The sequence below is a fragment of the Crinia signifera genome, chromosome 19 (genome assembly GCF_055691185.1).
Source record: "Crinia signifera chromosome 19, ASM5569118v1, whole genome shotgun sequence".
Taxonomy (NCBI): Eukaryota; Metazoa; Chordata; class Amphibia; order Anura; family Myobatrachidae; genus Crinia; species Crinia signifera.
In genome coordinates this window covers 102,177,493-102,203,553 of record NC_139226.1, presented here as the reverse complement: position 1 = coordinate 102,203,553, position 26,061 = coordinate 102,177,493, and the positions used below count along the sequence as shown (strand labels likewise).

The following is a 26,061-nucleotide window of genomic DNA, read 5'->3' as shown; positions in this document are numbered from 1 at the left end:
TTAAATGCACCCCCATTGCCAATGCCACCCCCACTATCAACGCCAACCCGAAGCGTGGCGAGCGCAGTGAGCCCATGAGGGGCGGCGGTATGCATCCTCCGACCTTTTCATACCCCCACTATCCACGTCGGCATGGAGTTGATTTTAGATAGTGTAGCGAGCGCAGCGAGCCACCGAGCCCGAAGCGTGACGAGCGGACGCGGAATACATGTAAAGTAATCACTGCACTCACCACACTATCTAAATTCAACTCCATGATGACGTGGATAGTGGGGGTATGAAAAGGTCGGAGGATGCGTACCACCGCCACCTCGCGGGCTCGCTGCGCTCGCCACGCTTCGGGTTGGCATTGATAGTGGGGGTGGCGTTGACAATGGGGGTGCATTTAACATTGTAAGCACCCATCAGGGTGCTTGTACAATTAAAAATCGCATTGCATTGCAACGCATCGCATGCATCGCATTCCGCTATAGTGCATGCGATGCGATGCACTTCAATCAAAATCGGGGGCGCCGTGCTAGGAAACAAGTACCATTATTTTTTTTTAAAACAGCGTGGGTTCCCCTTCTCCCCACATAATCAGCCCTGGGCTCTTTGAGCTGGATCTGGTTCCAGAAACATGGGGGACAAAAAGAGTAGGGCCCCCCACCAGGCTCTTGGACCGGTCCTGGTTCCAAATATACAGGGGATAAAAGGGGTAGGGGTCCCCCATATTTTGGAAGAAACACCGGGCTTCAACTGCCAGCAGGGTAATTCCAGAGCCAGGGGACACTTTTTATACAAAACCCCCCAGCCTTCACATCTCCCCCTGACTGGTCAGCTCTGGGGGAGTTAGGACCCCCAATAAAGGGGTCCCCCGCAGTGCACCTGTGGGTGCTGGGTTGATAGTTTTAGTATAATAAAAAAAAAAAAATAATAAATAGCACTGGGTTCTGCTGTGGGAGTAAGGGGGAAATTTACTAAAGGAAATCTGTAAAAAAATAGGTGTATTTCTATCCAGAAATACACTTATTTTTGACATTTACTATCCCGAAAATACGGCAATTTGTAGTCGTATAGATCGCACATCCATACGACTACGAATTGCCGTATTTTTGGGAAAGTAAATGTCAAAAATAAGTGTATTTCTGGATACAAATACACCTATTTTTTTTACAAATTTCCTTTAGTAAATTTCCCTCTAAAAGTCCAAGCAAGCCACCCCTGCATTCACAGCAGGACAATACTACAATAAAATAATACACAAAAACACTATAAAAGGAAAATGTGGTTCTCCAGAATAGAATACTACCTAAAAATGGAGGATGCACTTCTTACTTCAAAGGATAAACAAGCGGAATTTATGTTAGTATGGTTTCCCTGGTTGGAGTATAAATCTTCTGGGGCTTATAAAAACTATTTGCTATCAGATAATGATGATTTTGTAGTATCTCCTTGATGAAACAGCTATTTACTCCCTAGGAACCCAGCTCTTGGTTGTAGGTCACTCCCATCTTTCCCCCTTCTCTCCTCTTTAACTTCTTTCTACACGTTCTCTATACTTTTCTCTCTCTAGTTTGTTTTATGTGATAAAACGGTACTTGTGAAGTTTCATGGCACCAGATATATCGGATGTGATATCGGCCGATATATTGGATGCGATATCGGCCGATATATCGATGCGATCCAATGCGATATTTGACCTGTTCATAAACCCACTATCCACTACGCATGGAGTTGATTTTATATAGTGTGGCGAGTGCAGTAAATAGAATCATTCAGAGGAGAGGCGCTGAAGATGAAACTTCAGCGTCTCTCCAGTTAGACCGTCAGCGGGTACCGGCCGGAATAGACGCTTTTATTTTTTTAAAGAAGACCTGGACTACGTCGGAAAGAAGAGGACAGGATCTTCGCTGGAGGACCATGGTGAGTAGGATTTTCTTCCACAGGTACCCCTATGGATTTCTTCGGACTCTGCAGCCCCGGAACCAGGACCCAAGGCCCCGGAGCCCCGACTCTGCAGCCCCAGAGCCTGGACACTGCAGCCCCGGAGCCCGGACTCTGCAGCCCTGGAGCCCCGGACCCAAGGCACCGGACTGATGTGCTGATGAGGCGAAATTACGTGATCTGCGTCATTTTTAGTCCCGCCCCTTCCCACGGACCCGTGAATTTCGGCAGTTCTTTCCAGCGGCTCTGGGGGGGTTCTGGGGGGGGGGGGTTCTGGGGAGCCAGGAGGGGGAACCGATTTTCGGGAGCCTCCCAGCCATTCCAGGAGGGTAGGCAAGCATGCTATATACGTACTTGCCTACTCTCAGGGATTCTGTAGGAGGCTCATGTTTTGTGTGGTAGTGCCCCAGCTCCAGAAGAGTAGGTGGCTCTCCCGCATCCTGACAACTTCCTAGTGAAGAAGGCAGGATGGTCTATTAATAACTGGCAATCAGGGTGCTGTGGGACAGGGCGGGGCTAAATATCTGGAATATGTCATTTGGCTCTGCCCCTCACCGCAATATCATGGGTGTTTCCCTGTGTTGGGGGACGGGGCCTTACTGCAGAGTATATGCTATATAAACAACAAAATAAAAAATACATACACATACATTTTAGGCCTTTGTGTTGCTCCTCCCCATATATATATGTACTTTTCCTGTTTGCCCAGTGGTATGCCAGGTATGTATTCAGTCCCTGCTATGTCACATACTTGCTGTGAACGTGTGTCTACATTACCGGTGAAGTGACATTCCGTGCGATGCTGAAAATCCTGTGGGTACAAAAGGTTTAGTAACCCCCTATAATATGTAACTGAACACATAGCTCAGAAAGCCAAACTTAGATAGAGGAGGGGCTGGGGGGGGGGGGGGGGGGGTAATGGACTGCAGTGTTTTTTTGCACTGACCTGTATTGTTTTTATTGTTGTGTATCATGATTACCATCATTCCTCTCACTGAAAGGGGCCTATTTAAATAATATGGCTGAATGTGGCCAGTTGGGTGGCTGGTCATCATCTTGCTCTATGTCTGTTTCTTCTTCTTCTTATTATTATTATTATGGGCAGGCCTGGGGCTATATCCCCATCTGCCCCATTGTCAATTTGTACTTGCCTCAGGGGCCTGGGTGTGGCTTCACTACTGCTTGCAGCTCCGCGCTTGAACCCTGCCGTGTGTAGACCTTCTCAGAGTGTCCATCAAGACAGCTCTCCACACTTCTGCCTCCAGAGGTGTCATGTGTTTGGGGGCAGCACAGGGCGTATTTTTATTTAAGGCTTACACATTCCAACACAGATGTTGTATGCCTAAAAGCAATTGTGAAATCACTTTCATGGAAGGCGTATTATTTTGTTCTAGAGCAGCGGTTCCCAACCTTTTTTCTCTCCCGTACCCCTTGATTAGGCTTCTCATTTATGAGTACTCCCTCCTCTCTATTTGAAATATCCACAATACTTACGAGTGGAGTGGAAGTGAGTGGCATGAGTATCCTTATATTAAGGAGTCCCTCTGTGTCTGGCCGCTGGCTATGTACTGTCTCTGGAGTTCCCGTTAACACTTGTAGGATTAATGCCGCTGCTTCCTCCCCTTGTGTCAGCGCAGGGCATATCTGATGTCTGAGGGCAGCACGGGCAACTCCGAGTGGATTGCGGGTCTGGCAAAAGCACGAGAAGATGCTGATGATGCTGCAGACAGAACCGGAAGTGATGCAACGTGGTTCATCTCCATGGCTATGGGAGACTTATTCCACCATCGGGAGTCTTCTTCTTCTTCCACCATTACCAATATTATTTTCAAGTACCCCAACTGGTCTGTACAGTACCCCCCCTCCCCCAGGGGTACTAAATAATACCCCTGGTTGGGAACCACTGTGTATGGCATGCCTAGATGACCTGTCTGCAAGACGTGGGACGCACAGCACAGGACTCAGAGGTGGGGCCCCAGTGAGCGCTTCTTTACCTTGCTGGCTGCATCGGTGAGGGGGTGCCGACCGCCGTGAGACGTGTTTGGCATCTTTTGGGTGAGTATGTGTCCAAGCCCTGCTGCTGCAATCATATTTCACCCTCCACCACGATCACAGTGACAGCAGTGTGCAGGGACGGGGGGCAGCAAGGGGGAAGCTTGCTCCCATAATATGCGGAGCAGAGGATGAGTCTCATGTCCTTGCAGTGCCTGCTTAACCTCTACGTCCTCTGGCTCACACAAGAGGCTGGGAGGCATACAGAGAAGGGGGTTACAGGCAGGGGAATATACAGTGCAGGGAGGCAGTCTGTGGGGCATACAGTGAAGGAGGGGCAGGCTGGGGGACATACAGTGAAGGAGGGGCAGGCTGGGGGACATACAGTGAAGGAGGGTCAGGTTAGGGACATACAGTGAATGGAGGCAGAGTGATGGACATTCAGAGAAGGGGGTACAGACAGTGGAGGGGCAGGCTATGGGAATGTAGTGAATGGAGCAGAGTGGGGGACATACAGCGAATGGAGGGCAGGTTGGGTGACATACAGTGAATGGGGGCTGAGTGGGGGATATACAGTGAATGGGGGAAGAGTGGGGACCATGCAGTGAATGGGGTACATACAGTGAAGGATGGGCAGGCTATGGGAATATACAGTGAAGGGACATTGCCCCATCCGCTTGGCTGGAAGGAGCCTGCACAAAGGCTTCTGTACGGCTGTCCACACATATGCAGCGGGTCCGTAGCCACTGGGTCCAACCACAGCATGCTGCATTTGGACAGGATGGTGGGACAACCAGATTTCAAGACAACACATATATAGTGGGGGACATACAGTGAGGGAGGGGCATGCAGGGGGACATGCAGTGAATGGGGGCAGAGTGAGGGAAATACAGATAAAGGGGGTCAGGAATGGGAACATTACAGTGAAGGGGGACATACAGTGTATGGCGGCAGAGTGGGGGACCATACTGATGTGATTCATGGTTCAAAGAATGTCAGGCTGAATGGTCGGCCCCACACATTTTCACCTCACCAAATCTGTCCCTCTTTGCAAAAAGTTTGGACACCCCTGATGTATATAAATGCATACTGGTGAGATTCAGTGTACAATTTATGTGTACAGGTGAAGCTACTGTTAATCAGATGTTGAGAGGGGGCACAGTCTGTGGCATGTGTGTGTGTGTGTGTGTGGGGGGGGTACACTATTTGAAGACAGGGTGTGTTTGAAGAGGCGAATTTCCAGCATATCCACATTCTTGCTCCCCTGCTGCTCTGCTATTGGTCTGTCCTGGACAGCAGAAACTTATTTGTAAGACAAGTATCTGTCCATCAGACACTACACAGCTTTATACTGGTAACAAGTGCAGCATCTTACTGGAGACACCATGCAGCTTCTGGGCTTTTGGACTTTGCTACTGCTCATTTCCAGCTCCTATGGGGGTAAGTCACAGGGACCTTTCCTTACAGTTTCATATGCCTGCAAGTTATAGCGATAGATAATTTGCTGTGCGGTTTTAAGCCAAAATTGTTCAGTGACCAAATCGCACCGTGTGTACACAGCTTCTGAGTGCCAACGTTGCTGTGAGAAAATATCCACTAAAAATGCCTGCGCCGCTCACAGCGACTGTTCTGGGTTTTTTTTTGTTTTTTTTTTGTGGGGGGGGGGGGGGGGGGATAATGCATTCATTATCCTAAAAGAGCAGTCGCTGTGAGCGGCGCTGGCATTTTTTATCGGATATTTTGAGGATCGCTCACAGCAATGTTGGCACTCAAAAGCTGTGTACACACGGTGCGATTTGGTCGCTGAGCGATTTTGGCTTAAAATCGCTCAGCAATATATTACTCGGTGTACTTGCAATATCTCTCAGCAATATATGGCTTAGCGTACTGCTTTCATCAGCGAACAGCGATTTGCAAGCTATTCTGTCTCTACCTCATTTTGACTAGAAATCGCCGGTTGCTGGTACACAGTGCATTGTGCACCAGCGGCCAGCAATTTCTTGCCATAATCGGAGGAGCGTGCTCCTGCGACCAGCGACCATGAAGGGCTGGCCGCTGGAGCACGCTCCCGGCGATTTATCTCCCACAGCACATGAAATCACTGGCATCATTGCATATTGCCAGCGATATGTGCTGCAATCGCCCCCCTGTGTGTACACAGCTAAAGGGTTAACCTGCAAGCATGGGCATGATTCCTGTGAATTTTAAAGGAGCAACAATTTCAAAGCCAAAACTAACCTCTTTTTGCCTTTTGAAATGATTGACTTTTTAAAAATTGACTTTTTTGTTTTTTGTTTTAAATAATACATTTTTATTAGATCTCCAATGCAATACATAATGCAGTTACATTGCAACAAAGGCCATACATGGGCGTTAGGGTCAAACATTTTGAGATATACAGCAATCAGAGACAATGGCAAAGTAGCTGACCTCTATCCGATATTACTAGGATGTAGTATAAAAAATGTAACTTATATGGGGAGCACAAACCAATTAGGTGATTACAGATATGATGCACAGGAACCTAATTTACACCTGATCGCATGGCTGCGGGAATTCACAGGCTGGGGTAATATTGCTAGACTACAGACTACATGTCAGCACCATCCCCGAAAAGCCTGTTTCTATCGCAAACGCCAAGAAAGTCCTGGGCTACACATAGGCCCTTATTCTGGTTTAATTGCAAAGGCAAATTCCTTCTCAAATGGATAAAACCATGTGCACTGCAGGTGCAGATGTAAAGGCCCATACACACTAGCAGATTTTCATTTCCAAAGACTTTGTTAAAATCTCCGATAGATATCTTTCACCAAAGTAGTGCATACATACTGAGCTATGTGCCCCAAAGAGCGAGAGATTTTCAGGAGGTGAAAGACTTTCATATAAAAGGCTATTTACATAATGGGCTGGAATTGAATTCCAAGGGTGGGTGGGTGTCCATTTGAGAAGGAATTTGCCTTTGCCAGTGAACCAGAATAAGGACCATAGACTGCACACACTAAGGGAAATCATTTGATGATTAGCGTTTTGTGAATGGATTTGCAGCTATTCACCGATCCGGCTAATATTTGCAGACTTGCACAGGGCGGGATTTCACTCTGGTGGGGCGGCGTATGCCTGATCGCTGGGCCTCAAAAATGAGCAGCCCAGCAATCAGATCTGAATTAGGCCCCTGGGACTGGCGCACTTTGGTTTTCTGGCCCAAATTGGGTAATATATTGAAAATAATGATACCATAGTCTAGCCACCTAATGCTAAGCTCTGTACAGGGGAGCATAGGGGGTAATTGATAGAGTTGGGTCAGAGTACAGGTGCATTTTTGGGAGTATTTGATTCTACGGGTGAGATTTAATAAGATGAGAGATTCAGAAAGTGAGAGATTTGGTGAGAAAGCTCCAGTTTTTTTTAAAGCGGCAATCATTTATACTGCAAAACCAGTTTGATTTTGAAGTGTAAATGAGTGCCGCTTTAAAAAACTGGAGATTCCTTACCAAATCTCTCACTTTCTGAATCTCTCATAATATTAAATCTCACCCTATATTACAGCAAAAATAATTGTGATAGTTTGATCAACAAATGGTGTATTAAGATGTTATGTTTGGGGAAGATGCCAATTCTGGGAATGACAGAAGAGTGAATAAAATATCCATTTTCTCTTTATTACAGCGGACAACGTCACGACTTTGTTCTCAGGACTTGTGGCAAATCCATTGTCTACATCGGCGGTGATAGCCTTTCCTGCGTGCGGATACTCATTGCAGAATGCCACACTTTTCATTAATAGCAACGTGTATAATACATGTATGTACCTTTTGTTTAATCAAAGTGCTGCTCTTAGAGATGTGCGCTAATGCTGCCGCAGCTTTGTACGCAGCTATAATATGAAAATGAGGCACCCATGGGAGGCTTTGAGTCTATATGGAAAAGGCGTGATTCAACTTTGTTAGCAAAGCAAAAAAAAAACAACAATGGGGCAAAACCATGCAGCACTGCAGGGGGGGGGGGGCAGATGTAACATGTGCATAGAGAGGGTTAGATTTGGGTGAGTTAATTTGTTTCTGTGCAGGGTAAGTACTGGCTGCATTATTATTACTCTTCAATTTAGATTCCCCACCCCACCCCACATCTGCCCCACCTGCAGTGCAGCAACGTTTGTGATTTTCCTCATTTTGCTAACAAAGTTGGATGCAGATCGGTTGATTAGATACTCAGACACTGACACTGGCTCCACCACGCCTATAAAACAGCCATGTCACAATCAACTTTTTCTAACCACTTCCTGTTGTACCCACAAACAGTCCCTGGCAATCAATATGGGGCAAATTTACTATGATGGGAGTTCTATTGAAGATAGGATGTTGCTATGGGCAACTAATCAGATTCTATGTATTATCTTTTAATCTAGAGGGTGATAAATAAGAAGTAGAATATAATTAGTTGCTATGGGCAACATCCTATCTTTAATAGAACTCCTATCAAAATAATCTTTACCCTAAGTGCCATTGCAGAGGCATGAGGACACACGCACCATGTTATAAAAATTATGACCAACTGCGTCAACTTCGGGAATAGCATCTCTATGAATCAGGCCCTTTGTACCAGTTTGTGTGATAGATGTGTCACTGTCTGTTCTAATCGTTGTTCTGTAAACTTAGAAATGTTTTAGTATAATTACTCATTTATAATTAAGTATAACGTAGGACACTGTGGGGTGATGTTTTTCTACTGCGTCTCTATCTAAAGGTGCGTACACGTGACTTTTTCTGCTGCTGACGATATTGGCAGCATTGCAAATATACTTGCCAAGGGGGGTGACGGTGGCGGGGTCATGCATGGCCGTCATTAATGATCTGCTCCCTCATCTGTACATGCACAGGCGACGGAGCGGGTCAACCCACACGAGTGCACATTGTCCATCTGCAGGTGTGTGCTTATCAATATTATGTCCAAGGCCTAAAATAAGCGATACCACAGCGTAGGCATACGGATTGTCTTCCTTCAGTGCATGCATTACACAATGGCCCTCATTCAGGTTGAATTTGCGAATTTTGCAGGCTTGCAAGTCCACCAGTTTCCGCCTGCCGCATGAACAGCCACCCCCCCCCACCCCCCCCCGGCATGGTCCTATTACCCGAAGGCATGTGAATGAATGATTTGCATACTTTTTTGGTGTCTTACATCTGTGAGTGCCTGTACAGTAAGCGGGCGGGCATCTGACATCCGCTGATGTCAAATGCCGTCCCCCCCGCACCCACGTCATTGGAGATTTGCTCATGTACTGCACAGAAATAACCAGGAAGATGGCAATGGTTCCATGTTCCCGGATATCCACGCATGCACAGTGTATTCTGCCACAAAGCCAGAGTCTATTAGCAACTGAGGCAGGTATTTCTCCTGTACCCTGTGGATCAGTTCAACCCCGGCATGGAGGTTCATGTTATTGCTTGCCCAATTGACGTCCGGTGTCCATAATAGCAAGTTCCGTATTTTGTTTTTCACATTTCCGTTTGTAACGCTACTTCTAAATGACTTCAAATCTGTCATATTTGCCTCTGCAGCTTATCCACTTACAGTGCCGCAGTGTCGTCTGAAGCGTGACCTTGTCGTCCTTAATAGTAACTCTCAGTCCGGTAATACGCCAGTGATCAATGTGGGTTTTCAAGTTCCAAACCTGGTTCCTGGCATCACATACACGTGAGTACACCGTCCTCTGAGTACACTTGCATATTGGTGACAGATATCCTTATCCAAATCGCAAATAGAAGTAAAGATAGACTTACTTTTATTCTGTCCGAAGATGGCTGGAGGTGTCATGTGACGTCAGCCGCCTGCCCCAAGTGTTTTTGTGGGCAAGCCCATGAAATGACCTAATAACATCTGTAAAAAATGTCCTTATTACGGACACTCAGCCTGGTTGTAAGATCCGGACCATGGACCTATCATGCCTTCAAAATGGGGGTGACTCTCCCCATTTTGAAGAACAGTGTCGGGTGTCACCTACGCCCTGCTCGCAGAGTCAGATGGCTGCAAGCGATACTGTAAGACCCGTTCTACAGTCTCGGCCTGAGCCTTAGAAAAACGACTGTAAAAGCAAATACAATATGCAGGGGACTGGGAGGGGACTATACAAATGCATGAATATGTAGTTGCAAGGGCTGGTAATGGGAGTGTTGCTGGGGGGAGGTCAGAAAGCCAGCATTCAGTATAGATGTCTGCATCCCAACTGCCTTCAGAAGACCGACACCGGAACATCGAAACCATCAGGATAGGCTGGCATCCCTATCGGGAGTATGCGGTCAGGTTAGGTTGAGGCTGAGAATGTGGAGGGGTAAGGTATAAGCACTAGGGGGGGATATAGGGTTAGGTTGTGGGGAGAGGAAGGTTAAGGCTAGACTGTAGAAAGGGGGGTGTTAGGTTTAGGCACTAGTGGGGTGGAGGGGGGGTCATATTGTGGGGTGGGGGTCAGGTTTATGCAGCGGGGTGCGGAGGTTAGATTTAGGCACTAGCTGAGAGGGTTAGGGTCAGGCTGCGAATTGGGGGGGGGGGGGTGTTAGCATTAGGCTGCTAGAAGGGAGGGTTGTAGGGGCAGGAAGAGGCTAAATATATGTACCTGACGCCTGTTGGGATTCCCTCCTTCGGGGATACCAGCGTCGGTATTCTGACTGCACCTTGACCGCCGGGCATCAGTATGTATCCCGTATGTATCCCTGTTGTAGAAGTAGTAGCAAACTCAGGTGCTTAGTCGCTGGCAATGGAGGCAGGGTTGCCTATCCTCTCAGAGAGCTGTCCGGCTCTCGGCCCCCCCCCCCCCCTTTGGTGGTGGGGTCCAAGCGTCAAATGACGCAAATCATGTCAATTTAGCCCCGCGCCCCACCGTGCAATGCCTGAAATAACGGCATTGCACTATGCAAATATGTAATGAGCGCTCCCGCTCATTAAATATGTACTGCGCTGGTTCCAGCAGGACCAATAGTGCTCACTGCTGCCTGGGTACCATTTAAGACCTGTTCAGACAGCAAAAAAAAAAAAAAAAACGGGTCTGAAACGGGTAGGACCCTGCTTTTTTACCGGGTTAAAATACCAGTTATTTTAAAACGGTAAATTCACTCTACACCTTTCAGACCACACATATTACCATTTTGATACGGTAAAAAAAATGGCAAAATACCAGGTAATAAAGTGCGGTCTGAAGGGTGTATGACAGTCTAGCACCTAGCTTGGGGTTGTACTTGTTTGGATGGTGCGACTGATGCTGGCACAAGCATGATTTTACCAACGAAAGACAAGAGATATATTAGGATTAGTAGATATTAGCAGTAACAGAGGTTAATGCAGTAACAGTAGCATCCAAGTCAGAATCAGAATCTGTAATTACCTGAAATAGTTTCATGTAATGCGTGGAATGGAATTATTACAGTGCGGTATAAAATAATGACATAACTAAATGTATTTTATTTTACAGTGCATATTATACCATTGGAAGTCAAACTTTTAGTTCAGTAACCTTCACTGCTCTAAATACAAGTGAGTACAATACTGCATGATGCAGGACTGTAACAGCAATAGTACACACAATAATGTGCAGATAACATACATATACATCCAGCTAACACACAAAGCAAATACACAGCTTCCACAGTTGCTGAATAGAGGCTGTGTAGGCCACAGAGCTAGCAACCTGTTTTCTTTAAACATCATTAATGGAATGGTTTATGCATACTTGCCCACCCTCCTGGACTGGCTGGGTGGGTCCCGCAAATTGGGTGTCCCAACAGGCCCCCGGAAAGGTGGGCAAGTCTCCCGCATCACCGCAGTAATCGCGTCATTTCACATCATTTTAGCCCACCGGCCCTCCAGATGTTGATGAACTACACATCCCAGCATGCCTTGCATCAGTTTCAGCATGGCCACATAGCAAAACTAATGCAAAGCATCCTGGGATGTGTAGTTCATCAACATCTGGAGGGCCAGTGTTGCCCAGCCCTGTTTTAGCCCCTCCTTCAATCCACGGACCTGTGAATTAACGCTGGTGGCTGTCATGGGGGCGGGGTTGGTGACGTCAGCCTAGTCCCGCCCCCAAAAGTAACCTTGTCCCGCCACCCTTTCACTCCTCTCAGGGCTTCTCCCGAAGAGGAGTTATAAAAAGAAGGCATGTATGGGTTTATGTTGTGTATTAATAGTACATGTATTAATATATATAAAAACTATTTACCATTGGCCTTATTTTATACAAATGACATTTCAGTGGAAGCAGCTGGAAGTATGGCGCACACAGCCCAAGGCTATAAATCATAAATATTACAATTGCATTTCTAATTTACACATATATGCAATTTTGGTACTTGGCATTGGCCTCACCTCCTCCACTTCTCATAGTGGGGCAGATGTATTAAGCCTTAACAAGAGATAAATGCAAGGGTGATAAGGAGAGATAAACGTCCAGCCAATCACCTCCTTACTGCCATGTTACAGACTGTGTTTGAAAAAAGTCAGTAAGGAGCTGATTGGCTGGATGCTTATCTCTCAATATCACCCTTGCATTTATCTCTTGTTAAGGCTTAATACATCTGCCCCAATAGGCCCTTGTACATTTTCAGCTCCAGGCCTATGAGACTCTTATCCGGGACTGCCAGAGGCTGAACTATCATTTGTGCCCACTGCTGCACAAACAAGCAATGAGTTATTGTAAACTTGGGTTTACAATACCATCGTAAATACCATCGATAGTTTAACCTAGCTATGCCCAGTGTCCTGGCCCTTTGAAAAAAAAACATTGGTTTTGCTGTGCCATTGAAACCATCCGATTCTCCCCATAAACTCTGGCCATCAACCATCAATGATTTTCTATGGTCGATGGCATCCCTAGTTTGGAGTCTGCTGTACCATAATCTGATGTTAACAAAGTATCTTATTTACCTTTAAAAAAAATCACGAGAAGTGGTGCTGATTTTCCTAGACATATGACCAATGAACAACCCATAGTTCTAGAGTTAACAATTGTTCTCTCTAGAACCTATCTCACATAGGTATAAGACCATACTTGCCTACATTTAATTTTTTCTCTCCAGGAGAAGCCCGGAGAGGAGACTTTCAGCAGCACTTCGTGGAGTGGGGCCTGATGTAGGCGGGGCTAAAATGGAGCTATTTGGATATTTAGCCCCCCCAAAAAAAATCTGCGAATTGCGCTAATTTAATGAGGCAGCCGCGGAGATGTGGGGGTGTTCTGGAGGAATCCAGGAGTATTGCCAACCTTTCCCACCTTGCCACCTTTCCGGGGGGGCCGGGAGGGGGACCCAATTTCCGAGACCCTCCCGGCCAATCCAGGAGGGTAGGCAAAGCAAACCACATGTAGTTAAGTGAATGGATGTTATGCTCATTACATTGGGCCTTATTTTGGTTCATTCTTTCTGACAAAATCCTTCTTAGATGGACAAAACCATGTGCACTGCAGGGGGGGCAGATGTAACATGTGCAGAGAGAATTAGATTTGGGTGAGTAATTTTGTTTCTGTGCAGGGAAAATACTGACTGCTTTATTTTTACACTGCAATATAGATCTCACTTTGAAGTAAAACCCCACCCAAATCTAATTCTCTCTGCACATGTTACATCTGCCCCACCTGCAGTGCACATGGTTTTGCCCATCTAAGAAGGATTTTGTCAGAAAGAATGAACCAAAATAAGGCCCATTGTGACATTATAAGGACCAGATCACATACAGAGCACTTGCATTACCTAAATAAACTAACACAATTGTAATTGTATTTTTCTCCTTCCAGACACAACAAATCCACCAATTACCTTTGCTCGCAGCGGCGGGATGGTAGTGATCACAGTCTTATTGTCTATCGCAATGTTCTTGCTCCTTGTTGGACTTATCGCTAGTCTTGCATTGTCCGGACGGACCGCCAAATAAGTGTCCATCATGGTTTTCTGTAAGAAATATGTTTATCCCTTGTAATGAGGACACTCCATGCTCCTTTAACTGCTGGTATATGGAAAATAAAAGGATGAAGCGAAATATTATTACCTATTGCAGTAAAAATACTAAGTCTCACAGTATAAACACATATGAAATGCAGTAACTGTTAAGTGTATGTGTATATATATATATATATATATATATATATATATATATATATATATATATATATATATATATCAGTGTGTGTGTAAATAGCGTTTTTTTAATTTGTTTCTCCATCTTATAAAATCCTCCTTATAAATACTGACCAGGAGATATATGTTTTAGATTTTGATAGGAATCCAAGTATCGGGATGGTTTTAATAAATGCATTTAAGACAAACCCAAGTTTTCCTTGTATATTTGTTTTATTAGCGTGGCAAAGGTTTCAAAAGATCTTGTTCAGGCTTAAAGGTGCAGACACACTGGGCGATTTTTGCCCAGGGTGTATGGAGCGCTGTAATTGCGGGCTCAAAGTGGCTCATCTTCCAGCCCGGCTGCCGTACACACTCAGTGATGATGGCTGAGAAACCAGAAGCCAGAAGACGGGAGACTTTGCTAGCGATGATACAGGAGCGTGCATCATCGCTAGTCTGCCATCGGTGGGCCATACACACTAGGCGATTGTCAGCTGAAAATCGCTCAAAGCAGCCAAATGAATGATTTTCAGGTGAATTTTAGTGTGGATGGGCTTTTAATAACTAACTTGGTATGTCAGACTAGTAAACACATAATTTAGGGCCTAATTCAGGTTGGTTCGCAAAAGCAAAATCTCTCTCATGGAAAACACGTGCAGTGTGGGGCAGATGTAACAGGTGCAGAAAGAGTTCGATTTGGGTGGGGTGTGTTCAAACTGAAATTAGTGTAAAAATAAAGCAGACAGTATTTATTCTGCACAGAAACAAAATAATTCAGTGAAATGTAACTCTCTCTGCACATGTTACATCTGCCCCTCCTGCAGTGCAGCATGATTTTGTTTATTAAAGAAGGAGTATGCTTTTGCAAACCAACCTGAAGCGAATGCCCATCGCCCAGCAAATATCCCCATCGCACTGTAAATGGATGTTTTGCATAAACATCCATTTGCAGGGTGACGTGCAGGCCCAAAATCATACTACAGTGCTCGCAAGTCTGTGCTGACTTGCAGCATCCTGGTCCGAGAGCTGGGCGGGTAGCTTCCTGTGATGTCAGCCGCCTGTCCTCAGCAGGTAGGCTCCAGACAGGAAATGGGTTCAAAGTGCGCTAAAGCTTAATAACAAAAATTACATACATTCAAAATAGTATTTAATAAAAATGCCCTCAGGGCTTAGCAATGTGCATATAGGTTTTTTAATACAGATCAATGATTCTGAAGAGATAAAAAGTTCCTTTTATTGAACGAACAAAGCGGTCAATCAAACATTGTAGTTATTCAAACGCGTTTCTTCATATAGTTGACTTTATCAAAGGGGTACATCAGTTGAATAGGATGACCACCCAATATTCTCATATGGAATGGGATTCCTCAAAAGCATATGATGGTCCTACATACAGTAGTCCTACCTTCAGTAGATCTTCAAAGTTTTATAGTGGATTAAATCATTTAAAATGGTGAAGCTGGGCGCTAAGAGGTTCATCAGTAATCAGCAAATATAGTGGTCCAGAGAGGTAGGTGTGCACAGTTTAACTCCTGAAACTAGGTTTGCATGAGGACACCTAGCGTTTTCCTGGGTGCACACAGTGTTTTTGTGGGTATGCCCAGGAAATGCAGATGGTTTGCATGTGAACGCCCCCTGCCATCCTCCATCACGCAACCCCCCCCCCCCCCGTGTGAGCGCCAAGGCGACTATGGGAATCTCTAAAGGCGAGCGCACAGAAGCCCTGTGCGCGCAAGCGCAGTGCTTCAACATCGGTCCCCCACGCGAACATGCGGGGGACCGAGCAGACTAGAAACAGGCCTGTTATGTGTACATAATATTATACCCCTTTGACACATATACCCTGGCTTTATCCCATCTTGGACTCTGGACTTTAAACATGGGTTGAAGTCGGGATTTCAGTACTTACCCCCATTTAAGCAATGCATTATTTCTGGGTCATCAGCATACACAATAGACCCGGGTCTTCCAGCCTACAGTGGAAGCTTGGAGATGATGTAATCTCTGAGCGCTACTATCACGGCCAATGAGACCCTTTTAGGCATGACCAGGAGAATGCAATTCACACCTCACGCAACCCGGACAGGTTTGTTCATGTATAGTCGAGACCTGGGTCGAGCCATAAGTCTAGTATATACCCAGGTGGAAGAGGTACAGGTTGGCAAATTCAGAATCAGTGTTAATAGTAAGCAGCCAGGGGTCCAGGAGCATTTTCTATGTCATAAATTTGGTTTATAAATAGATTAGACACCTCACGTTCTTCAGTGACATACTGATTGGTCATATTAATCTTCCATGGCAACACTGACCGCATTCTCCTCTCCTTTTGGCTGCCAACAAAATGAAGGGCTGATATCTGGCAACACCGGGCATATGAGGGGCAGACACCCACTAAAAGGGTACATGGGTGGTAGTGTACACAAGACACAAGCAATGTCTTGGAATTTGGGGTTGCACATTCAGCCACAGTCGAGTGGACTCTCTTGGTCCTGGCTCTTATGCGGGCAAATCGCCTGGCTGACTTGTCCAGCATCAGGAGCCCTGAACCTTGTTCCCATCCATGCACAAAACCCTGGCCAGACTTGCCATACACCCTCCACCTAGGTAACCAAGCCATGGGCCAACTCACTATGCATCTGAAAACCATTCTGGATCAACCTACACAGCTGTGACTATCCTGTCATAATATGTTTTGAATATGGGGCATTATAGAGGAGTCCAAAATAATAATGTAATATCAGAAGTTAAACTTCAAAGGAAATTGACATCAGTAGACAGCTATGTGCTCATCTAAGCGGCAATGCTGCAGTTGTAGGAGTAAAGTAATCAACATATCTACAAATAAAATGGATAACAAAGCACAAATTTATAAAGAAAATGTCAGAACTAAAGTAGAGCTCAGAAGGGGCATGTGGAGGAGTCTGATGACACATAAGGCAGTCGTGTAACAATGGCACTGCAGCCCAAGTGCAGCGGTGACTTGGGGGAGCCGGCGCTCTGAGGGTGCATAGTCTCTGCAGAATCCAATGGGTCTGGCAATCAGTATGTAATCTGCTAAAAATGTCCCTCCAAAAATGGCCACAGCCTCGGAGGAGACAGGTGCTAGAGGTCCTACTGGTCAGATGGATAGTTGCTAGAGGTCCTACTGGGTAGCGTACATCGCTACCCGGTAGTTACGGATTCTGGGTAGCGATAATTTATTGCTCCTGGAATATATATATTGCCTCTGGCAATGAGCATGTAAACCCCTGGCAATGGGCTAGAAACTCCCTTCCAATGAGTATGGAACTCCCTTGCAATGAGCATGTAACCTACTGGCAACAAGCAAAAAACACTGGCAATGAATAAGAAATAACTGTCTAGGAGCATGTAACCCCTAGCAAGGAGCATGTTACTCCAGTCAATGAGCATGAAATCCCTGGCAACGAGCATTTTAGTAAAAACATTTTTTATAATAAATGATTGAGGGGGTGCATACATTTTTTTGGCCTGGGGGTGCAACATTTCTGGTTATGCCCCTGACATAAGGGGCATGAGCAGAAGATTGATGACAGACATGTGGATGGTATACAAGGGCCTTGTGGATAATTCTTATGGCATGAAATTAGCATGTGGAGAAGTCTGATGGCATAAAAGGGGCATGTGGGGTCATTAATGGAATATAAGGAACGCATTTGACTGCAAATAATAAATGGAGTAAAGTAAGGTGACCCAGCATGTGACAAGTCCCTTTACTGCTTAGATAATAATTATGCACGATTCTCTGCCAACATGCGAGAATGCTGGTGATGTGTTCTATCCTGGGGCACATTGCCGGCAACTTGGCTCCAAATCGCTGCCTATTACATCCGACAAGGCAGCGATTTACTAAAGCTTCTAAAAATGAAGGGGTTAAATTTGCTAAGATGGGAGTTCCATTGAAAATGGGATGTTGCTCATAGCAACCAATCAGATTCTACTTATATAGCGAGATAATAGAAACTGATTGGTCGCTATGGGCAAAAACCCATATTTATTAGAATCCCCATCTAAAGCTGGGTACACATATGTACAATTTAATTTTTCTTGCGACCGTTCGATCGACCGAATACACGTTCGGCCGTCCGAAACATACGACCGATCTGCGCGTACACATATGTACAATTTTACTTGCGACGTCCGATGTACTCCCGTCCAAACAATCGCAAGAAAAAGATTGTACCACCGTACACACTCTCCCGTTCTGGCTATTCGCACGATAAAAATGTACACAACATTATCATAATGGGCTGGATTTAAAAGAGCATACCAAAACGAGGCGTGATCACGGAACAAAGAATCGTTCGTGTAGTACAGTGAATAGAGCCGTGACTATTCAGATCATTGCTAGCTGTACTGGATATACGTACGTACGTTCGTTCGTCTATCGGTGCATTTGGGCCTTTTTAATCATGAGCTTGAGGAGAAGGAAGGCTCGTGCGTGCATTTTGGCTGCTATGGCCATTAGATTGCGGGCTATTAAAAAAAGAAAAAGGACCAAGAATCGGAGCTGCTGGACCAGAGACTGGCTTCTGAGGAGAGACACCTTCTCCCACATGCCATTGCTACAGGAGATACGGGAGAACAATCCTGATGATTTCAGGAATTATCTCCGTATGGATGACGCTACCTTTATGGAGCTGCTGACACTGGTTACCCCTTTAATAGAGAGAGAGGACACCTATTTCAGGAGGCCCATTTCTGCAGAGCAGAGACTGGTGGCAACGCTGCGTTACCTGGCAACAGGCAGGACCCTTGCCGACCTGAGATTCACCACCGCAATATCATCTCAAGCGCTGGGGTTGATAATACCAGACACCTGTGATGCCATTGTCCAAGTTCTTCAGGACAAATACATGAAGGTAAATATGGAAATTACATACATGTCCCCCATATGTATAGCTGTGCACATACCTGTACCCTATATGTATATCTTTACAATGCCTGTTGATTTAATCTTTTACACCAGTGGGTGGGGGGTCATTTTGATAAGGCGGGTAATAGCTTTGAGGCTGCAATGGGGGAGGGCTGATGGGTCTAAAATCAACCAAACAGATTATTAATACGCATATACTTTTATATTGCAGTTTCCATCGACCAAGGAGGAGTGGCAAAATATTGCACGTGATTTCCGTGATCTATGGAATTTCCCTAATTGTGGTGGAGCTATCGATGGCAAACACGTCAGGATCATGCCCCCTGCAAAGAGTGGATCTTTTTATTATAATTATAAGGGGTTCTTCAGCATTGTTCTAATGGCCATCGCTAATGCCCGATACGAGTTTGTATTTGTGGACATTGGGAAAAATGGTAGAGTTTCAGATGGAGGAGCCCTGGAGAATACCTTTTTCCACGACCAACTGAAAAAAAATGAACTGAATCTGCCAGAGCGGACTGAAAATGAGCACGGTTTGAACTTTGTTTTTGTGGCGGATGAGGCCTTTGCATTGCACCCTAATGTCCTTAAACCCTACCCACAAAGGGCACTGAACAGGGAACGACGCATTTTTAACTATCGCCTGTCACGTGCCAGGCGAGTGGTTGAAAATGCGTTTGGGATTCTGAGTAATAAATTCAGAATTTTTCACAGTCCCATCAATCTGCGCCTAGATAAGATTGACAAAGTGGTGCTGGCCTGTTGTGTGCTGCACAACTACATGCGCAGAAAAGCGGTGCACACACAACAACTGGGGGCTACAGTGGACGAGAGCCAAGTTGTTGACGAGCCTATTGGTCTGACAGCTTTGGCAACTAATTTAAACACCAGAAATGCATCAACGCAAGCAAAGTTGTCAAGAGACGAGTACTTGAATTATTTCAATGGTGTTGGGGCTGTGGAGTGGCAGAATGACATGATTGCTTAAAAATGTACCTTTTTGTCATTGTAAATATATTGTTTTTTGGTGTGTAATAATCAATATTTTGCCAATAAAATTTGTATACTCACAGTTCCGCACAAGTTGTCCTCTGCGTCTTCTTGCAGCAAGGAGGGGGAGGTGGAGGCCGAATCACGGCAAGTGAGTGGTAGTACTCAGGTGCCAGGCATTCCTGGAGGGCACAATGCCACGGCACCTGGAGTGCAGACTGTACCCAGTACTGGTGTTTATGTACTAGCAAGTAGTTGCTCCACCACACCTATTTCTATGCCAATTTCTCCTGGTACTTTGTACGTATGTATATCTGTGCCCTATAGTCACCCTGCATGGTAAATGATATTTTCACACGGACACCAACTAGATTACAGAATTTTTAATTTTTATATAAATTATTAACTTATAAACTTATAAAAAATATAACATAAATAACAAGTAAATAAATAATAAAGAAATACTTAAACATAAAAATATTTAAAACAATAATGCACTTAAATAAACTATATAAAATATTTACATATGGTGGTAAACTTGTCCACCCCATAATCCCCTGTATCCATCGGTGGTTGGGAGGGAGATGGACTTTCCAATAAACTCTGGAAGGGGCCACCAGGTGGACCTGGTGGGAGCGTATTAGCCAACGTTGCCGGTTGGTGCTGCCTTTGCCCAGTTGGTGGCTGTAAATGTTGATACTGGGGATATTGCACCGGGTGAAATACCGCTTGTTGGGGTATAGGAGCTGGGCTGATGGGTTGAAATTCAACCCTAGGCAGAGGGGTCTCATCGGTGAGACGTGTGTGCCGGGACAGAGTCCCCACACGGGCCCGGTACAGCGTCTCATAAAATATGCGCTCTACCTCCACCCTTGTAGCCGGGTCCAACTTTCGCAAATTGTCAGCTAATACACTCCCCACCCGGTCCGCATCATCCTCATCCATGCTCATCAATCTGTTGGCAGACTCCAGGATCTTGGTGGTTGCCACGTCCGCAGCATCTGGAGTCTGCCTCGGCCTTTTGCGCCCTCTTCTTGATGGCGCTTCTGCTGGAGGTTGAGCGCTTGTTTGCGGTTCAGCGCTGGTCGTGGCGGTTGGTGTGGGGGTGGAGCAGAGGGCCGGTGAAGGCAGCTGTGATGCCACCTCCAGCGATGCCGAAGATTCATCCTCGGCAAATAGCGATGGCTGTAACAAAACAAGATGACAATGATGTATTACTATCGATTTTTAAGACTTCCATATATTTTTATATCTACGCAGAAGAACGCAGCCCATACACCACCATGTTGCTGCCATGGATGAAAGTGAGCTAGTTGAAGAGGCGTTATGACTGGCATCTCTGGAAACTAATTATTTAGATACCAGACATACCAAATACTAATTTAAACACCAGAAATGCATCTATGCGTGCTAAATTAACAGGGATGAATACATGCAGTATTTTATTGGTGTTGGCGCTGTGGATTGGCAGAATGATATTATTCCGTTAATTTTAGACAACAAAAAATATTACAATAATCCGCGCCAGAAAGACTACAACAGTGTAGATACCAGGGATTACCAATGCCAACCAAAAGTTCCAAATACAAAAAATGTGGTAAATGCACTTGCGATGTCTGAATATTGATCACTGTGTTCTCAGGCGGATAAGAGTATAGCTCCACCACTGAGAAGAACCAGAATTAGGGCCACAGAGAAGGTCAAATTGACGATGTATAACCAAAAGGGGGGGGTATCGCCCCCTGCAACTGACCTCTCTGTTGTGCCCAACAGAGAGGTCAGTTGCAGGGGGCGATACCACCCCTTTTAATTGTACATGTTCACAATTTTTATACTGTACTTGCTGTTATATTTATCTGGTTTGAAAAAAAAATTTAAAATAAAATCCGTCTACTTACTGTGCCGCAAATGGTGTCATCAGAAACCTCTTGGTTGCACGCGGAGGTGGAGGGGGCAGGCTGGTTCCTTGAAGTGTTGCTGACCGAATCCCTGGGCAGCTCCTGGTCCACCGTGAAGGCCAGCAGGTCGTAGTACCACAGCCTGGGCACATAGACTTGGTCTGCCCCTGCCCCAGACCGCTTTGAGGACTCAACCTTATTCAGTTCTTTTTTAAAGACGGTCCTCATATTGGCAATCCGAGTCCGGACCCACTCTACATTTGCTGTGGGGTAGTATGTCTGGCTCACCCTCACCAGCTCCTCCAGAGCAGATAGCCTCTTCTGCCGATTGGAATGGTCTCTGGATTTTGTGTTCCAGAGACAATTTTGATCCCTGTAGGCCTCAATGAAATCCTTCATGAACTCGACATTTTTTTCTGCCATGGTTGAATTTCTGTTCCAAAAAATAAAATAAAAAGGCATATTATTTTCTTGATACACAAAGCACACCATAAACCATTTAATGTACAGGTGTTCAGTCTGTGGGCCACTAGATATACTGTAGCTATAGTACAGGAGTTGAAACTCTGTGGGACATAGGATACACGGTCACTACAAGCCCCAGCATACCCATGGCCCACAGATTGAAGTCCCTGTCATAGAAAACTACACATTTTGTTTTAATACTCACCGAAATAATTGTCGATACAGTCCGGAAAATTCGCTGCGCTGCTCCGATCAATCCAACAGCAACGACGGAATATTCTTTCGTGCTGAACGTGGCTTGAAACACAGTGATTGGATGAGCACACGAATCTCCGCCCCACTCACGTGCTTCGCGTCACACAGACACGGGACATCGAGGAGCCATGTCGGAGGGTCTGGCGCCACCGCATATGGGGGAGGCCAGTACAGAACCTACAGAACCTTTGTTTTCCAATTCAGCACTGATAACAACAGATAAAGAAATCGCTGACAACAAGGAGAAAAAAGTGACGCGCGCATCCGCCATGTCATCTGCAGAGGTGGAACTGATGGTCAAAATGCTGGATAGAAGGGACTACGATTGTTCGAGAAAAACATACCCCAAGACAAATTATAGAAAAGAAATTATTATGCAGCGTGTATGCAAGGAGATAAAGGAGAAGTTTGGGAAAAGAAGGTCCAAATACCAGCTCCAAAAACGGTGGTCGGACCTGAAGCACAAGGAGCAGGCCAAGCTCAAGAAAATTCGTGGAATTATTAAAAGAAGTGAGTCCAATGCCCTAGGTAGCTTTATTAATATACTGTCATGATCCATTACATTTTGTGTGTTTTGCTGACATGTTGCTTGTTTTTACTCAGAGGAAATCCATCCCAGGAGAAGACATGAGGAAGGCAGAGACAGGGCCTCCAACCTAAAAATAAAGAAGGAGAGTACAACAGGTAAGGTTTTGTACCAGCACACCAACAGAACAACACATGTTTTATACACACAACAAGGGGTAGTAATATGTCACTTTACCTTGTCACTATAGATGATATCCAGGCTGCGCAGCCGATGGAAGGGACCGCAGAGGGCCACCAAGTGATTGCGATCACCAGCAGTGTAGATGGTGAGTGTATACTGCAAATCATCTTTATGGGATAGTGACGTATCATTTGTGGAAAGGTAAACCTTTCTTTATCTGTACTTATTATAGATATCATCGAGATTTCAGATGTCAGTGCAGAGGGGGAGAAGAACACACCATCACCTGACACGTCCAGCGACGAAAGCACAATGCAAGAAAACATGACACAAGTCCATAAATGTCTACAAGAACTAAGCGGAAAAGTCCATACCGTAGCCCAAAAAATTTCAAAAATCCAAAAAGGCGTAGCAGTAGTACACTCTTTATATGAGAAAATTTACATCGGTTTGCATTGTAAAGTCAAAAAATAGTTTGTGTACTTTATTTAACTTTTTTTCTCCTTCTTGTTTATTTGGAGGCCAGAAGCATGGTGCATGTCGTGGCAAGCAGTCTCACGGCAGCAACGCATCCCATGTGAGCAGGCCGGGATGTTCCCATGTGATGCGTTGCTGCCGTGGGACCGCTTTCCACTACATACACCACCATGTTCAAATGTGTTTTTATGTTTTTTGGGTGGGTGGGCTTTCCTGCTAAACCTTCACACGTGGCACTTATGTCATGGCAAGCAGTCCCACGGCAGCAACGCATCACATGTGAGCAGGCCGGGATGTTCCCATGTGATGCGTTGCTGCCGTGGGACAGCTTTCCACTACATACACCACCATGTTCAAATGTGTTTTTATGTTTTTTGGGTGGGTGGGCTTTCCTGCTACACCTTCACACGTGGCACTTATGTCATGGCAAGCAGTCTCACGGCAGCAACGCATCCCATGTGAGCAGGCCGGGATGTTCCCATGTGATGCGTTGCTGCCGTGGGACCGCTTTCCACTACATACACCACCATGTTCAAATGTGTTTTTATGTTTTTTGGGTGGGTGGGCGTTCCTGCTACACCTTAACGCAAGCACCTGTATAGAGAAAATATGTCCATTTGCACATTTAGATTTTGGCAGGTACCACAGCTGATATACTGCATGTTTTTTGGATGGGTGGGCTTTCCTGCTAAACCTTCACACGTGGCACTTATGTCATGGCAAGCAGTCCCACGGCAGCAACGCATCACATGTGAGCAGGCCGGGATGTTCCCATGTGATGCGTTGCTGCCGTGGGACCGCTTTCCACTACATACACCACCATGTTCAAATGTGTTTTTATGTTTTTTGGGTGGGTGGGCTTTCCTGCTAAACCTTCACACGTGGCACTTATGTCATGGCAAGCAGTCCCACGGCAGCAACGCATCACATGTGAGCAGGCCGGGATGTTCCCATGTGATGCGTTGCTGCCGTGGGACCGCTTTCCACTACATACACCACCATGTTCAAATGTGTTTTTATGTTTTTTGGGTGGGTGGGCTTTCCTGCTAAACCTTCACACGTGGCACTTATGTCATGGCAAGCAGTCCCACGGCAGCAACGCATCACATGTGAGCAGGCCGGGATGTTCCCATGTGATGCGTTGCTGCCGTGGGACCGCTTTCCACTACATACACCACCATGTTCAAATGTGTTTTTATGTTTTTTGGGTGGGTGGGCGTTCCTGCTACACCTTAACGCAAGCACCTGTATGTGATACTCTGTTCAGGTCCGACCACCCAAATAAACAAAGTGTTCACAGTATTTTTTGTCAGTATTTCTTAATAAATGTTAAGTGTTTATGCAGAACAATGAACATCACATATCTATCTATCTATCTATCTATCTATCTATCTATCTATCTATCTATCTATCTATCTATCTATCTATCTATCTATCTTCTATAACTATATCTGTCAGGAATGCACACACAACGATTATTTATTTCAAAAGGAATGCACACACAACGAATATTCTTTAACCGCATGGCGCGGAAAGTACGGGGGAGAAGACTTCCTGTTGTTTACATGCTGCGCTGATGGAGGGATGACGCAGCTAGTCAACACCCACATGGGCGTGCTGCTTTTGGGAGGAATGATCGCAGGAACGGGCTGCATATCGATCGAACGTGCGTACACATGTCACTTTTCTTTCGATATGGAGCCGTCCTGTCGGAAGAATATTAAGCAGCAAAGAACCTGCGACCGACCGACCGTGGACGGCCAAGAGCGTTTTTGGCCGTTTATCGATCGCAACGAAGGGATAGGGACAGCGTACACATATATACAATCGAACGGCCGTTCGTCCGCAGATCGGAAGAACGGCCCGACGATTGTACATATGTGTACCCAGCTTTAGTAAATTTACCCTGAAAAGAGGTGATATTGCCCATAGCAACCATCAGATTCATTTTTTAGGATGCAAAAAAGAAATAACACAAAATCTGATTGGTTGCTATGGGCGACATGATCATCGCCATTTTTTATTCTCGGAAGTTTTAGTACATTTTCCCCACTGTATTTGCAACCTAGTGCTTCTATTCAGACATTTGACAAGAGCATGGAAACGATGCATTACTAGCTAATAACCGCACAGTGTCCTACTGTGTGTTCCACTATGAAGGAAGCCACTTATATGTTTTACTATGTCATGTGGCTGCTGCATGACACACAGATGCCTGTATCACTGTATGACCATGTCAGCCACATGCATCACTGTATGCAGGCAGAAACCAGTCACAGTGTGACATCATGGGCTAATTGCAGTGATCCTGCCAATGCCTGCTGCTGCTGCACCAGTCACACTCACTCCACCACA

The 26,061-nt window shown here is 45.5% G+C and overlaps 1 protein-coding gene across 3 annotated transcripts in view; it reads left to right on the top strand.

The window, feature by feature from the left end:
* The window catches only part of UPK2 (uroplakin 2), a 49,633-nt gene extending 35,629 nt beyond the window's left edge, over window positions 1-14,004 (top strand). For 2 of the 3 annotated variants that reach the window (XM_083163039.1, XM_083163038.1), the window contains exons 2-5: window positions 7,585-7,719; window positions 9,477-9,612; window positions 11,381-11,442; window positions 13,697-14,004. In XM_083163039.1, coding sequence (XP_083019165.1) covers window positions 7,585-7,719; window positions 9,477-9,612; window positions 11,381-11,442; window positions 13,697-13,833 — 470 coding nt within the window. In that variant the 3' untranslated portion in view covers window positions 13,834-14,004. Of the gene's footprint in view, window positions 1-3,099; window positions 3,982-5,251; window positions 5,359-7,584; window positions 7,720-9,476; window positions 9,613-11,380; window positions 11,443-13,696 lie in introns of those variants that run through there. The other variant, XM_083163040.1, reaches the window with a different exon arrangement.
* The last annotated feature ends 12,057 nt before the right edge of the window (window positions 14,005-26,061 follow it).